At 40.3% G+C, this 16,941-nt stretch overlaps 1 protein-coding gene and 1 long non-coding RNA gene across 3 annotated transcripts in view; one reads left to right on the forward strand and one right to left on the reverse strand.

The window, feature by feature from the left end:
* The first annotated feature begins 531 nt into the window (after nt 1-531).
* NT5DC1 (5'-nucleotidase domain containing 1) overlaps nt 532-16,941 on the forward strand; it is a 159,632-nt gene continuing 143,222 nt past the window's right edge. The window contains exons 1-6 of one of the 2 annotated variants that reach the window (XM_072855723.1): nt 532-699; nt 2,780-2,871; nt 4,592-4,663; nt 6,192-6,298; nt 7,689-7,768; nt 11,461-11,542. In XM_072855723.1, the coding sequence (XP_072711824.1) occupies nt 607-699; nt 2,780-2,871; nt 4,592-4,663; nt 6,192-6,298; nt 7,689-7,768; nt 11,461-11,542 (526 nt within the window). In that variant the 5' untranslated portion in view covers nt 532-606. The remainder of the gene's footprint in view (nt 700-2,779; nt 2,872-4,591; nt 4,664-6,191; nt 6,299-7,688; nt 7,769-11,460; nt 11,543-16,941) is intronic. The other variant, XM_072855722.1, reaches the window with a different exon arrangement.
* LOC140649063 (uncharacterized) lies at nt 11,664-13,516 on the reverse strand. The gene is made up of 3 exons (XR_012041454.1): nt 13,363-13,516; nt 12,448-12,512; nt 11,664-11,883 (listed from the first exon to the last, which is right to left on the reverse strand). It is a non-coding gene; the product is annotated as an uncharacterized lncRNA (long non-coding RNA).

Genomic DNA, 16,941 nt, shown 5'->3' on the forward strand with positions numbered 1-16,941 from the left:
AGGAAGATTCTCTCTAGTAGGCCCTTAGGGCGAGGCGCTGACTGCCTGTCCTCGCACTAACCAAGGCCAACTCCTTTTTTCCCTCCCATCTGCGCCCTGCTCACCAGCTCTCGGCAAAGCACCCTCCAGATGACTTGGATTTGCGAGGAACACACTCGCACTTCTGACGAGGGCTGGGCCCGGCAGGAGCCCCTCCGTGTCCACGCCTGCTCCCAAGCACGCAAAGCCGCGGGGCGAAACGCGTGTTCTTAAACGCGAGCGCTTACACACGCCTCCGGCCGATGCCTTGCGCTCGCCTTTCCGAACGCCGTCGCGCTGCCGGGGGCTGTGCCGCCAAGCTTCCCTGGAAGCGGCGGCCCGCTCGGGGGGGCCGATGTGCTCGCCCCGAGCTCCGGGCCCGGCCCGCGGGGCGTCCCCGGGCCCGGCGCAGGTGAGGGCGGCCCCGCCGGGGCGGGGCGAGGGCGGAGGGGCTCCGGCCGCCCCGCCCCGCCCCGCCCCGCGCCGCAGGAAGCGCCGCCCGCGCCCCTTCCTCCTCCTCCTCCTCCTCCTCCTGCTGCTCTGCTCCTGTTCCTCCGCCCGCCTCCTCGCGGCGGCGGCGGCTCGGCCATGCAGCAGCACTTCTCCCTGGCCGACTGCGACGTGGTGGGCTTCGACCTGGACCACACGCTCTGCCGGTACCACCTCCCGCAGAGCGCACGGGTGAGTGCGGGCCGGCACGACACGGCACGGCCCGGCCCGGCCCGGCCTGGGAGCCGCGGGCCGGGGGCCCCCCGCTCCGCTCCGCCCCGCTTCTCTCGCCGCCGCCTGCCCAAGCGAAAAGGAAAGTGCCGGGGAGCGGGGCGGCGTGGGGCGGGCTGCGGGGGCGCGGGGCCGGGAGCCCCGCTGCGGGGGCAGCGAGCCCCGAGCCTGCTGGCTCAGGTACCCCGAGGGAAACCTTAACCGAGAAGAGAAACCCAAGTGCATGTCTCGCCGGCCGCTTCCTCAGCAGGCCTCTGCCCGAGCGAAGGGCACAGCCATGTCTTCCTCCTTGAAAATGGTGCTTCTTGAGCGCTTTCCTAACTGTAGCGGCGCTGAGAAAAAGGTAGAGCCTCCCCCCGCCAAATGTCGAGATGCTGCAGGCGGAGTGAGGAGTCCGCAGCGCTTTCCACAGGCGACCTCTGCAAACTTTCTGGTGCTTAAAATAAAACGCCGGGCTTAAGGACGCTCAGCATCTCTGATGGAGCCCTGTTGTCCCTTACGAGAGGCACTACTGTCATGTGCTGCGCCTTCCTGCCCTTGACGCTTTTTGCTTCCGACTGGCACAGTTTAAACTCCCTGACGGGCTTTCATTGACTCGTCCTTCTTTGTTGATGTCAGCACTTTGCCACGGAGCTATCTTGTGTCATGGATGCTCATGGTGTCCCCCTCTCCCCTTTTATTTGCCTCCGTTCACCTACAGTACACTTTGCACTGCACGGGACTCCTGCACTAATTGCAGGATACTTCAGAATTTTGTACAGAAACAAATGTTTATGAGGTGTCCCATTTATAAGTATGGATGGTTCAGTGCGTCCTGTGTTGAAAAATTGCATTGCTTCCTTTAGCTGTGAGTGACTTTCTGTAGAGAGGCATCTTTGTTATAAAAGAGGGTTCAATAGTAGCAAGTTATAAAATGTATGTGCTCTTGAGTTCCTGCTGCACAAGATACAAGTCTAGGCTTACCTTTCTGTTATGTTTCTTTCTGTTATGCCACGCTCGTTACATCTTGCACAGGCACGTTCATCCTGATAAGAATTTTGTCCAATGAAGGCAGATGTTAGATGATAACTAGAAGAGTTTAAAAAAAAATAACCAAAACAACAACCAATGAACAAAATAGAGAAAAAAAACCAAAAACATTTACTAAACTTAGTTCACTGTTTATCTTCTCACAGCACACAGAGACAGATTGACACATGCCCATTGCATGCATCCTTATCTATTGGAAATAAAAAATACTTAAAAACACTGACGGGCACAGCTAAAGATGGACTTCGTTTTCACTCTTTCAGTGTTGGCCTTCATATTAGTCTTTCTCAGACATTATTCCTATTCGTTCCAAGAGCAGCTTTTGTAATTAAGAAAAAAGGGCCAGGGAACAGCTTTAATGAAAGAATCATGAGAAAAAGGGAGCAATTACTATTTTTGTATGGTCTTTAAGGACCTGGTAGCATCTACATAGATCTTCTTGTACAACTTTACCAGCACATTACATTAATAAATCACTGACTGGTGTATCAGGCTTTAACAGTGGTTTTTCTGAACTTACAAATAGTAACAATTTACTTAATAGTTGTCCGTTTCCTTCAAAATAAGTTCCTGTGGATACTTTTGAAGTGTCCCCTGGGGGTAGTTGTTTATTGGTTCAGAAGCCTCTTGTTGAGTCCTGGTAACTGTGACACTTAAAATCAAAAGAAGATTGGGAAGGGGAGGGTAGTGACTAGTCCTAGGTACTTACCATCTTGGTTTCCCAACAGTCTTGAAGCACAGGGGCAGTAAGGTAGAATGCTGTAAACTTGGTTATGCTGGACGCACTGCAGCAGAACTGTTGTGTGAGCGTCTTGAGCTGTTTTCCAGCCGTGGCAAAAAGACCCTCGGGCACTATTTCCCAGTAGTGGAGGCAGTGGGGCAGGGCCCCTACGTCCCTGGTTTGATTTTGCTTAGGAGGCGCTAACACTCGCATCTTGCCGCTTTCCAGGGAAGCAGCATCTTTCGTCTCACTTAATCAATATAACTAATGCACTTATTTTTTCATTTGTAGTTAATATATGATAGTTTTGCCCAGTATCTGGTAGCGGAGAGGGGTTATGACAGAGACTTGCTGACCCTAGCTCCAGACAGCTTAGACTTCTGGTGAGTACGTTGAAAATAACAGAAACTTTCTTCATAACTTCCTTTATGCTGTAACTTTCACAGAGCTTGGAAAACAGCTTCTTTTATTAGGCGGTGGTTGTTACGATTGTCAAGCCCAATAGATAAATCCAAAATTACAGTTTTAAGTACTTGTTCGAACAACTATTTGTCATGAGATACTTCTAATGTGGAATTTTGAAGAGAGAACTGAGCATCCAAGCTTGCTTTGTCTGTGCTTCTAGCTGTCTAGACACAAGCCTTTTAGTCTGACTTACTCTCTTAGTTTATATATCTCCTTTGTCTTCTACCTTCAATTCAACTGGTAAATCCAGTAACCATCAGAATTTAGTAATTTTTATCTTGACAGATGTGCTTTTGTTTGTGTAAGGCAGAATAATCCCAACAGCCTTCTGAGGAACCAAGGAAAGTTGACGTGCCAGGAGGTAGCCCTTGGGTGGCACATCAGGCACAAAGCTGTGATGCAAAAGGCTGAAATGCTAGCTGCTGCTCTGAGCTCAGTGGTCTCTGAGCAGGAGCTTGAACATGAATCTCTGATCTTCCAACTTGAATAGGTTATTATCTAGGCCAAGGGGCTGGGGGCTTGAAGGCCAGATAATCACTAAATTTTTTAGGAGAAACACAGGGTTGGTTTTGTGGAGGGGTTTGTTTTGTTTTTAAGTAATGCATGCATTATTGTGGGAAAACTTTTCATCAGTTGTTTTTACAACTCGGTATTTGACTGGACAGTTTCTAACCAGATTGATTTCAACTTTCATGTGACAAGCAATGTATATATATATTTCTCATATTGTAAGGCCTCTAATGGATGAAATCCTTTGTTAAGATCTAAATATCTCAGCCTCGGTCCCTTATTGGAGCTGGGGATTCATTAACGTGGACCTGCAAGCCCCCAGTGCTGGTAGCCAGCGTGTCAGTGCTACTCACCCAGGTGTCATTCGTGAAAGGCTGGGGTCTGCTTGCTGCCTTCGTGGCATATCTTCTTTCCTTTGGGTACCTTATAGCAGAGGATGACGGTGGCATTACTTTTTCAGTCTCGTTTATTCATTATTATCCTAGCCACTGAACTCTGAATTAATTTTTCAAACAACCTAAGCGAACATGGACTCAATTATCTGTAAGGTACAGATTTACTAGGAGAGTTAGGAACTCTTGTTGTATGCCTGCCCTACGCTGTCAACTCTTCACCTTGTTAGCGCTGCCTAGCATGGCAGTGCTTCTGCTTCACGTGTTCCTTGGATATTCAGTTGCCTCACTTAGAATGATGTTCTGCCCCTCCCTCCCTTAACAACTGGTGTCATCAGTCTAGTAATAATAAGGAGGGGAGTTGTCACCAAGAAAAAATATATTTCTTTAATAGAAGTGGATTAAATATCATATTTCTTAGTTGTATATGTTTGGACCTTAATCCTCCAACCTCATCTATATGAATAGTCACTGAACTCACTGAACAATGGAACTGGATTTATTTAGTAGGAATTTGCTATGTAAGTGAAATCCAGTCCTCATTGTAGTAATATGTATTTGCATATATAGAGCATTGTTCAAACATGGAAGTATTTGAAGGGTTGTGATTTTGCTGCTTTTGTGTAGCATCATTGTATACCTTCTGTAACTGCATTTCTCTATTCTGATCTATAACAAGGCATTCCTCTGAAAGCATTAATTATTTGTTTCTTCCTTAAAATAAAATTTTTCTTAGTTGTAAAGGCTTGGTGTTGGACATTGAAGAAGGAAACTTCCTGAAACTTGCAGAAGATGGAACAGTTTTAAGGTAATATTGACAATAAGTTTTTATTGTTAAACAAACACAAAAATTTTATCCTCTTCCTGAAAGCCATCTCTCAGTGTTATTAAATATTTAAAATACTAATTTCAGCATACATTCATTTATTAGATGTAAAAGTTTAAATACTCCTTGGTCACGTGGTGCTCAGTTTCTTTTAATGTTATATATGCAGTTTTTTCGTAGTTTCCATGATAGCTGCTAGTAAAGATTATCTCAATTTTAATAAACATCTAAGACTCTGAGGGCATACTGATCTTGAAAGTAAATTCACTTTTTCAATGGCTACCAATGTACTCTTTGTCCAGTTCTGCTAAGATCCAGGGTAAGGTTTTTCTTTGAATTGTGATTAACCTGACTCAGAGTCAGTGCTACTGACTAATGCTAATGACAAGAGCACTGTTATCTTTGTACCGTACACATTCAAAATTCTGCAGGCTTACAACATATAATTTAAATAGCCTGAGGTAAATTAAGCACAGAAACTGACACATTCTCTTTCAAAACTCTGGTTTTTTTCCTCTTAAAAGCTGTATTTTGCTTTCAGTCATCATTTCAGTACATCCTTAGTTCCTCTTTCCCTCTTTTTTTTTTTTTTTTTTTTTTTAACATAGAAGACTTCTATTTTGAATCACAAATCTGAAATCTAAAGTATGTGAATCCTGGTCCCATTTCCCCCTTATTTTTTTCTGAAATTAAAATCTGTGTAATTTAGGACTCAAAATAGACTCTACTTTTTTTTCTGATAGCATGTGGGAGAAGGAGCTTGAAGATGCTAGGGAAAATCAGATCTCATTGAAGGAAAGGAAGAAATATCTGTGACTCTCTGTCTATCCCGAAATTCGTTTAATACCATGAATTTCAGAGTACTAAATGCAGAATTCAAGACTGGAGGATATACCACAGTAAAGGGAAGAGTGGTGCAGGACTACTTCTCCTAGCATTGCCTGCATTTGCTTCAAAACTGGAGCGAGTGCATTCTTTTTGGGGCCCGATTTGATGGTCAAGCTAGCTGATTTTTAATTCCTAAAAAGACTTGTACATACTTCTGTATTACGCAGCTGCTTGCTGGGCTCAAACTAGCACTTTTCCATAGTTATGCCCTGCACTCTGTGAATGCTACCAGGCTTCAGAATGATGTATAGGCTTTCTGCACTGTGATTTATTGTGCAGTGTATATTGATAGTTCAAGTATAGCGAGTGTCCTCACACAATTGAGAACATTCGAGCAATACAGAGTGATTGTGTTAGCAGGTGAGGCACAGTAGCTGTGCCCCCAGCCAACCAAACCTCTGTGTAGTACGGCTTTTATCGAGGACTGTAATGGATATGATAAAAGTTTAGGTCCTGGGAAGCTTCTAAGTTATAAAGAGAGTTACTTCAGGTCAACTTGCATGCACCTCGGTATTCAGTTGCAATGCATTACTGTGCACTAGGAGTAGTTTGGCTGTTTTCAACCTTTTTCTTTTTTCTTTTTTTTTTTTTTTAAATATAAATAACTTAATGCATCAAATAGGGCAAGCCATGGTACAAAGAGCATGACATCTGAAGAGATCCTGGAGACATATGGAAGGAGGGAGTGGAAGCATTTTAATACAGTCAGTGGAATGGTTTCCCGCTCAGGTAGCTATACCTTAGCATGTCCTCTTCTTTGAAATTGCTCTGGCCCCTTCAGTGCCTCATAGTGTTAGTTCTTACCACAAATATTTATAAACACTTGAGCTGAGAATTACTGGAATAGGTAAATGTTTTGCAGAACCGTTGGTTTTTTTGTATTTTCAACTTCTCATACTAGAGTTCAACTTAAATCTGGGTCATCAGTGATGAGACAAATGAGCTGACATTATAGGTGTGTTTTGGTTATAAAGATGGGCACATTGTTCCTTGATGAAGTAGACTGAGATTACCAGCCTATCTCATTTAGGACATATTTGGCAAATCTTAAATTTTTCTTAATTGTTGACTCATTACCATCAGTGCTGTTACTGGAGGCCTAGGTGCAGGTGCAAAGAACAGAGCGGATCTGGAAATAAAACTTCTCCTCCTGCAATTTAAGTTTCTTGGTTTTAAGATGGGAGTCACTTTGAAGGCACTGTGGCTGGCTTTGTGTTCTTGCTCTGTGCTTCCTCTCCATTTTACTTTGATCTTGACCATTGTGAGCAATACACGTAAAGTGCTCAGTTAAGTTGCATTGTCCTATGTAATGAAGAGATCTTCCTTGAGATTTTGCTGACATAAACGTGTTTGTGATGCTTACTCTAAACTGCAGGTAATCATTTCCAACAGGGTAGAAGAGAGAGGTTTCCTTTGGTCGTATAGCAAATGTGCCTTTCTTATTTATTGAAAAGTGCACTCGGTCTTTCTTGTGAACATTAATCCCTGTTTTGCTGACTTGTGTCTTGGGTATATTAAAGAACAGCACAGACAAGATCATGAATACTCCACTGATTAAGTCATTTCACTCCTAGGAAAGAGTTGTTGAACATGACCTTGGTCTGGGGGGACATTCGGACCCTCCTGATTTTGTTCTGTTTGGGGGGCTAGCATAATAACGTGGGCATGCTTCCCCTTGGGCTAAGGCTCTGTGTGCAATATGTGTGTGCAAAGGACAAGACTATGTGTAAGACCTGTCCAAATGTTTCTGAAACAAATTCTCAGACCCTTTCTTTTTGTTTCCACTGCTAGGGAAATAGATATTTTGGAAGAGTTGAGTAATACTGTCCTGACCCTTAATACTCTGGGTTCTTCCCCATCTCTTCCACCTTAACTTTTAGAACCTTAAAATGTATTTTTAAAATCTCACTGCCTTGATACAGGTGAACAACTTCCAGTTGCCAATTATGAGAATCAGAAGTGGGAATAAAGCTAGCAAAGATTGGGAAGCAGATAATGTTTATTACCAGTAAAATCCAAATAGGAGCTTATACGATTATTTAATGTATTTTTTATTTGTGATTAAAGCATACAATAAGGATTTTAAAAAAGTAGAAATTTTTGTATTATTTTTTTCCAGCTAAATACTATTTGTATGATAATTATTTTGACCTGCCAGGAGCTCTCTTGTGTGCAAGGGTTGTGGACAGCTTAGATCAGGTAAGAACTGGATTATTTGAAACTAAGTATTGCATTATCTTTCTCTTCCCCCACCATGCTTCTTGCATGCATTATTAAATGCATACAAATAGTGTACTGAACAACATCAAGGTCTTTAGATTTTTTTCTTGTTTGCAATTTTTCATGTCGGATTTAGTGTATTAGAGTTGTCTCCGAAGTTAACTGTGAGCTACAAGGCATGTTCAAAATAAATGTACTTCCACAAGAGGGCACAAATAATTAGGATATGAATAGAAATGCACTGTTTTCTCAAGTTTACTCTGTGATATGCAGAATATGGTTCTTAAAATCTCCTTTAACTATACTTGACGACAGTTCAATTAAATCTAATTAAATCTAAGTCTTCTGAATAACATGGTTTGCTAATTTGCAAGGTGTTAATGAGTTGGAAGCTTAATTCCATCCTTTTTTAAACTTGTTTTTATCTTAAACATATTGATGTCCGTACACAGATGTAAATACACCTCTAGAATAGTATCCTTTTTTTTTTTTCCTCTGCTAAACAATAAGTTAAATTCTCATGGTGGAAAATACAATTGCTTGAACCTTTTTCGGTGATTTAGATAAATAGAATGTCCTAAATCCTACCTTTGAAGTTTGATGCTAATTTATTTGGTTGTGTTAAAGAAGGCTTGAATCTTTAACTTGTGTGCAGCTGGGGGTAGGAGAGGGTTCTTCTCATACAGTAAGTATATTGGTCTCAAAAGAGTACTGATGTAATCTTCTGGCTAAAGGTGCTGAAGCACTGAAAATTACAAATACTAAACTTTGTCTGCAGAGTGAAATTCAGAGCTGTGAGATGGGTATCTTGGATCCTTTTGGGTATCAGCTGACTTGATGCTTTAGCCTCCACTCCAAAATAGCATGCTGAGTAGATTGCTGCCTAAGTCCAAGTGCTGCATGAAGAGTTTGCTTCTTGATAAGCTAGCTTTAGCTCTGAGGACAGGTAGCCATAAGACTCTTAATTTTGTGCCTGATTAATCTCCTTCCTCTACTGTTTGCAGCTTAGGAGATGTGTCTCAGATGTGACACCTGTATTGTATTACTTAATTTTATATTTCATTTAGACTCTGCACAAATCACCTACTTATTGAGAGAAAGAAAGCATATTATAGCATGTGTGTAATAAGCTTGCACATTCAGTTACTAGTTCACAAGCTGGACCACTGACCCTGGATCAGGGCTTTCTTCAGCCAGAGAGAATTAAACCTGTGCCATTTCTCCAGAGAGCTACCAGAAGTGGGTCATGCATCCTCTTTATCAGCTAGCAGCTCTTAAATATTTTAATGGATGGTGGCCGAGTTTCAACAGGAGGGCCACAGTAATTCCCCAGGATGTTACCATCAACCAGATGAGGAAGATGCAAAGCAGGAGGTAGCAGGCCTCTCCAGCACTCATGCCTGCAACATGCTGCATCCTAAGGGTTAGAAACCATCACATTTTCTTCTTCCGCATTTCTGAAAGGAAATAGAGGCTTCTGTTTCCTGTTCTGGGAGCCTGTTTAGTAAGGGCTATTTTCTTATCATTTTCAGAAAACGTTCTAGGATCAGGACCACTTCCTACTGGAAACAAATGGGAGAACTGCTAGGGTTGGATTCAAAATGGGTTTAGACATGAGTTGGATGCTGGGCTGCTCTACACTGTTAAGAATGAATCTGGTTTTGCTGTGTCCAGAGCCAGAACGCTTATGTATTTTCAGACAAAGCAGAGGAGCTTTTTAGTGTTTTGGATCTTTGCATTGAAGCTCTACACAAAATACTTCTTTGTCTGATACTTAAGCTATTGTAATCACATTTGACAATCACTGCCAAAATCTTGATGGACTGCATGGGCATGCACATGGTTTTCTCTCTGCTTTCTGGGAATCGGTCTGTTTTCTTGTACGTCTCATATGCAATGGCTGTAGATTTGCGAGGAATTAGTTTGACAGTTATTTTAGTCTTCTCTGAGGTCAAATGTTTTGAAGGAAGCATACCCACTTTTAAACTAGTAACCATCTGTCCTTAAAACAGCAGTCTGAGGAACTGTTAGCTCATTGCACTGATTTTTTTAAAAATAAACAAAAAAACCAAAACCCCAAACTAAGGAGCAAGTCAGCCATGCGGAGTATAAGGGGAGCGGACAGTTGAATCCATCTGTCCCAAGGTTGGTGCTAGCGCAGGCTGGTACCATTACCGCTAGACAGATAGGTGCTCCGCAGCATCTTCTGAACACAGCTTTGAATAATGGTTAGCAGCTAACAGAAGTCTGATGTATATGAAAGCTTTCCTCTCTGTTAGTCCTTTTATGCGTCAGTTTGCTATAGGAATGGATGAAAAAGAAAGTTAAAAGCCATAGCATTGTATCTTTCCTGCTCTTAACCTATAGAGCTGGTGGATGATAAGCAAGCTGCCATAGTGCTTGTGAGTCATGCACAAAAGGCCTTGTTTGTATGACTCGCTGGTTGTGAAATTAAGGGTGGATCGTTCTTCTGGAAGCCTCCATGGCAGATTAGGCCTGAAATAGCAGTTTACTTCAGTACATATAAACTACATGTTTTTGGTTGGTGATGTTAATCGGGTTCTTCTCAGTTTCTGAATGTTTCCCTCTCTAGAAAATGCTTTATGCTTACAAAATGGGTCATTATTCAGCTATCAGTGCAGTGGTCAGGACACAGAGGGCAATGCCATGAAATCTGTTAACAGTTGCATTGAAATTTATCCTAGTGTAGGTGTGGAAAGCCTGTAACGACTCTATATGATACTTTCCACGGTGTACAAACTTGAAGAGACTACATCACCTGCTTTGCTGCTGCCCAGTCCCTTGTAATTCTGGGCACCTCTTGCAGGCTCCGTAGCTAATCCTCTGCTCTGTAATATTGGCTGGCTGCGTAACTGCATCTGTGTTTAATTCAGCGCTCCTAAACTTCGTGGAGTTTGAGTGTGCTGTGGGGCTCAGCTGGTTGACAAGCTTTTCCTCTCCCTTGGTGAGATGCTGAAAGGGTGGTTGAGGTCAGCTGGAGCTCTTCTGTGCCTGGGCGACTTTCTAGGAATGGCAAGAGACTGTTCACAAGCGCAGATCACCTTCCCCTGTCCTTCTGCCAGAGCTGGGGTTTGGCAGTCTTCAGAGTACAATGTAACGCAGTGCTGCTCAGCCTGGGTTCTGGATGAGTATTTCATACAGTGTTTGGGGTGGAGTTGTTGGCAGAAGGGCATTACCTCTAAATTATAGTGAAGGGTTTTGCCAGTTCTGAGGGTGGAAGGTGATACGAGTACCAGGCTGTAGATAATGTCAACCTGCTAATTAAGTACAGTATTTGTAGTTCTAGGCACTTCTTTTTCCCGAATGTCAGTGGTATGGTTCATTCAGTAAGTTGCTGTTCTGTCTAATGCCCCCTTTTGCTGTAACATTTTAGAGTTCCTCACAAATATGAATCCTTTCTCCATTCCCCTTCTTCCCCCCACCCCACCATATCCTTCTGAAGCAGGGAGATAACTTGTCTGCAGTTACCCAAAGTTGACAGTCAAGCTGGGTACTGAGTCCTAATCTCCTGAATCCTACTGTCTAAGACTGTTTTACTCCACTTTCAAAATACTTTCGTTTATTAATGGCATTCCTGTCACTGTTTCAATATGAAAGCTCGAAATAGCTGATACGTGATGTAATGACGAGGTTCCTTTTGACACTTACAGCATGATGGTCAGAAAAAATATGACTTCTGGAAGGACATGGTGGCTGCTATCCAGCACAATTATAAAATATCAGCTTTTAAAGGTAAGTGGGTTCACTGAAAACGTACTATACCAGCTGAAAATATTACATGTGCTTGCCAGAACAAATACATTTGCAAGTATACTGTAGGTTACTCAACACAGCTTTTACTTTTCAAGCTTACAAATAGTTGTGTAGTAGACACATGTTTATCCTGAAATAGAACATCCTTATCATTACTATTTCTATTTAGTTTAGCTGGAACTGTTTTTCTATTTTTAACAACACTTGTGATGTGCTACTTCACTGAATTTAGAGGAAAAATGGTTTCTTCCCGTGACTGGTACGGTAATGTGGACATCCTTGAACTGTATTTTGATTCTATTCCTTGTGGTGTTGTACTCCTAAAAATCAGAAATGCATTGGGGAAAAAAAAAAATTAAAGCAGTAACTAATATTTGATCATTTTCTTTAGCGCTCTAGTTTTTTATTAGAATTCCTCATGTAGTATTGACACAATGGTGAGGAGATTGTTTTCCTATTTTTTAAACCTTTTTTAGTTTCTGGTATTTTGTTATAAATTTACTAGAAATTACAGAGGAATTTTTTTAAAATAATAGCCTTCCTCCACCCAAAGCCAACCTTATAATACTGTAATATAAATCAGAGTTGGAAAACATCTTGGATAGCCTTCCACTAGAAATGCTTTTCCTCCTTTACAGACTTAACTTCCGAGTTTCTATTAGGCATATGAAACAACAAATTGAGAATAAACGTTAATCATCTTGCGTGTGCGCACAATTAATTTAAAATATTTTTAACTGTGGGGGCTTTTTTGGTAGAAAGATTATATGCAGATCAGTTCAGAATTCTGTATAATTTTGCTGACGGTATTTTCTGATAGAATTACCTCTGTTAATGCAGCTTTCATTAGGCACAGGTGTAGCTTGAACCTTCTTAAAACGTACCTTTTGTTCACCGGAGCTGTACTACTTTCTGTATTCCTTTCAAAGAAAAATGTCTCAGAGAGATTCTAAACAAAAATAGAAGTTGATGTCAGGATGTGTATTGTAAAAGACAGCAAGATATTCCTAAGAAGTTTGTTGTTGCTGCTGTGTTTCAATTGGAGCTTAGAGCGTGATTGGTAGTTAAGAATTCCTCTAGGAACTCATTCATACATGAAAAAAATGTATCCTTTGTTTTCTGCTGATATTAAACCAATCCCAATCGACTGTAACTATTTTTTTAGCATTTTTGTTAATTCTTTTTTCAAATCATGAAAGCCCTCTGTTTTAAAAGGTGTGGATCATGCAGTGTTTGGCAAAAACAATAATTTTAAAAGATGTTATTTGGAAATTAATTAGGTCAAACAGAAGCTAAAGTCTGATCTTTGAAATCAGAAATAATAGCTTCGTTTTTTTTCTATTAGTGTCTGCCTGTGTGTACAAGTGTATGTTTATGCATATACCTACCTATCCGGTACCTATTTGTGTATATAAGCATGGAATCTCCATACAAACAGATGTGTGATATGACTTAATCCTTTCTAACTGCTATCAGAATTGGTACTTAATTTAATATACCTGAATCTCTGTTATAAAAGTCATGAGGCCACATGCACAACAGTGTTAAAAATATAAGAAAACATAGTAACTGATAGACATGAGTTGTTTTGGATAAAAGCTCTGTAAAATCAGAAGTAAAACAATGCAGATTGTATATACTACTTAAATATTTTAACATATGAAAGTACTATGCTCTGTCATGCATCACTATGAAAGGCTTCATAGTGGTCTTATCTTCCTTTTAATAATGTCGTCCAGTGGATAAAGCACTGAACAGAGATTCAGAAGAATCAGAGAATTTCTTCCTGTATCACTTACCTGTGATATTCACATGGAGAATCTCTTTTTGCTTCAGGTCCCTCTGTAAAATGAGAATAATGGTACTAATCTGTCACAAGTTTGAGTGCCAAAGACTTTTTTTTTTTCTCAGCTGCAAGCTTAACATAACTTCCTGAGGAAACTCCTAAACCTGGCTCCGGCCCAATGTCTACATACCAAGAAGCCCCACCGACTTTCTTAGCCCAGAGCCTGGCCTGAAAACCACAGCCTCTTGACTTAACTCCATGCCCTCGATGCCTTGTAAAGGGTTTAACCCTTTAGAGAAAAGCAGTGCTCATTAACAGTTAGTTAAGGTAAAATTTCTAAAGCAAACTTATTAAGTGGTCAGTTGAGGAGACGCAAAGTTCCCGAGTTGAAATGCCATCTTAGAAGTGCCATTGTCAGTGACGGAGCAGAACGACTGACCATTTTATTTTTTTAAATCCCTAAGTGTTTGCAAGTCACTTTGGTTTGTTGTCAGTATGCCCTTGTTTCTCTATGTCCCTTCTCTTTTTCACATGATTTCTTTGATCATAATCAAGTGTCTGGTGGATTTTGCTTTTCATTGTCTTAGCTGTGGTAATTGCCTTAGATAATTGCCCTACGATATTTTTTTTGGATGGCTCTTTCAGATAGGCATGACTGTCCTGACTCAGCATAACGAAGGGTATTAACCCACTCTGCTACTTGTAAAGAGGTGAAGAACTGAGGCTTGCAGAGGGAGAGTAAGAGGGTTCCAAAATAGTCTTGTGTTATTCAGATCTTTCTTTCTGAAGAATAACTCAAAAAAATTTTGGAGGAATCTATTAAACAATACTATCAGAAAAGCATGATGTCAGATAGCAATGAACACAGATATTCATATTTTCAAAATGGTCATTTCTTACCTAATAATACCTGCAAGAATGCCCTCTGCAATTGATATCCAAATTGAGCATTAAATTACTTGAGTAATCCTATTTGTAAATCTTTAACTTATTACTGGAATATTTTGCACCTTTAAGGTGATTAACATTAGTTTGTATGTGTTTCACTTGGTTTATATTCTATATAAATTAGTAAAGAGCAATCTTAAAAGAAATGGCATGTGGCACTGCATAAATATGTGGACAAAAGTCCACAACACATTATGGAAACAAAGTTTGATCTTTAGAGGAGTAACGAGGGCTTGAAGTACTGTATAATTATTTCCACATTAAAAATTTCAGATTTGGTGATTTTTTGACAGAAAAATCAATACATTTGTAGGAGGAAGTTGCCTGATGTAACTTTTTAAAGCAGAATTTTGTAAAATGTCTTCTCTTAAAGGCTGCTTTCTCTCTGTCTTCCATGGTGGTCTTTCCCTATTATTTCTCTGACACTTATGAAAACTGTAGTATCTGTGGTTATGTAGTGAAAATTATATATCTGTAATATTTTCAATCGGTTCATAAGATTATATTTCATTTTGGAAGTAAAAATATCATGGCTAATATGGCAGCAGAGACTTCATACATTGCCCATAAAAAGGCTTGGTGGGATCTGCTCTCAGGTTTCAAGGATGCATCTGAGAAATTTGTCACTGACCATCTTTTACAGAAAGGAAAATTATCACAGAAAGAAAGTGCTAAACTTAAAACCTGTTTTTTTTAGCAACTTGCATTTCGTCTTTTATATGATTGTTTAGTATTCTGAAGTGGCATGCTGATACGTGGGAAGTGTTACTTTGGGGAGGAAAACTTTGGATCTTTCTAAAGTACTCCATTGTCTCCCCAAAAATGCATGCATACACAAACACACAGGTTTTGATTGCAAGTTTGTTATTACCCTGTTGTCTTGGCAGAAGATAGTGGATCTAGATGTCTGTAATATGTGCATTATATCCTTTATATGCAACTTCAAATACAACAAAAAAAAGCAAAGATGCTTTTCTGCCCAAAAGGAAAGAATCCTCCAAAAATTCTGCAATACATTAGAAATTCCTAATGTTGATGTAGTCCAGTGATGAGAGATCATTATTTGTCTTAATTGTGAAAATGGCAACAAAGATAGAAGCAAACAAACTTGTTACACTTCTCTGCTGGGTTTTCCAGATAAATACAGAAGGGATTATTTGGGTGCTTCATGTGTTTGAACACTTAAGAACTGCTGAAATTTGTCTCAGAAATCTTTCTGAAGCCTTTGGAAGTGAGTTTTGTACTATTACAGGCTCTTATGTTTTCATTTCAACCTCATATTGGATTTTCTTTCCTCTAATGCCCATGATCCAGAAAAGATGTGGTTTCTGGAAGAGCTTTATCTTTAGGTAGATTGCTGATCTTCATGTGGAGAAAATATTAAAAAAACAAATGTAAATATCTTACAGACTTTCTCAAGGTTCCCTCTAAATTGAGAATCCAAAGCTAAAAGCAAGGTAGAAGTTGTGCTTGTGCCACAATTTGGTGTGTAATCTCTAGCTTTTCAGTGTTAAGAGATGCTTTCTTAATAGCTTGATGTCTCAACAATTATGAAAAGCCTTCACAAAGACGGGTCTGAGGTACTAAGCTGTAGACTTATTTGAAGTCCTATGTGTTTGAGGAACAAAGACGTTAAAGGACAAAACCTGATTTAAAGTGGATGGATGATAAGAACTGGTGAACTGTGCTTTTAAGAATACTGTCTAGGCCCAGTTTCTTGTGCAGAGACTAGTTAATTGGAATCGCAGGACAGGAATGTACTGCTGAGCAGCAGGCATCTCCAACAATTTTAAACATGTGCTTTGGCATACATTTCAGATGTAAAGCAATTAACCAGAAACTTTACAACTCCTGAGCAGTATTTTCCAGCTCCAGTACCCAGTCCCTCTATTTGTTTCTGAAACAAAAGTGCCAGATTGGTTGAATGTATTGGCAGCAGCGCATGCTATGTTTAAATACTGGAAAGTGCTGTTGAACTAGTGCGAGTGACTGCATAGGAAAACATTTTAGGTGCAAAAAAAGAGATAATTCTTCGGAGATCTGTAATTAATATTTGGCCTAAAACAGGAAGGTGGAAAAGTAGGGACAGACAATTCAGACTCAAGTGTCTTGAGTTTTATTTTGGCTTGAAAGAAAAGTATCACAGGATTGCTACTTATTAATTGTGTTACTGTCCACTGTATTATTTCCATACAAACATTTGTATGCAATGTTTATAATAGTAGTACCAATTTGCTTGCCTAGGTCTACTTGGCTGCTCAAATAAGCAGCTCTCACGTTACACTCTCTACTTAAGCACTTATTATTTTACCAAAGTATAACCTAAGCCACAGGCTTCCTTATCCAGCAGCACTTAACAAGGGGAGAAAAAACAATTCTGCGAAGTTACCTTCTTGATAGTTCTTTACAGATTCCAAAACACTATATGGTTTTGCTAATGATGGATCAACCTAAAGGTATCCTCACTTTTTTTTTTGTTAATCCCAGCGTATTATCAAGTACTTGGGAAATTGCTGATTTCAAATGTACACAATATAACAAGCCTCAGGTTCTGCTTTCATGAAGAAATGGTGATATCACAAAACTTTTAAACATCAGCCTATGTACTTTTAGTTCAAGTGATTAAAAACTTCTGTTTAAAAAA

The sequence above is a fragment of the Ciconia boyciana genome, chromosome 3, assembly GCF_034638445.1.
Source record: "Ciconia boyciana chromosome 3, ASM3463844v1, whole genome shotgun sequence".
NCBI lineage: Eukaryota > Metazoa > Chordata > Aves > Ciconiiformes > Ciconiidae > Ciconia > Ciconia boyciana.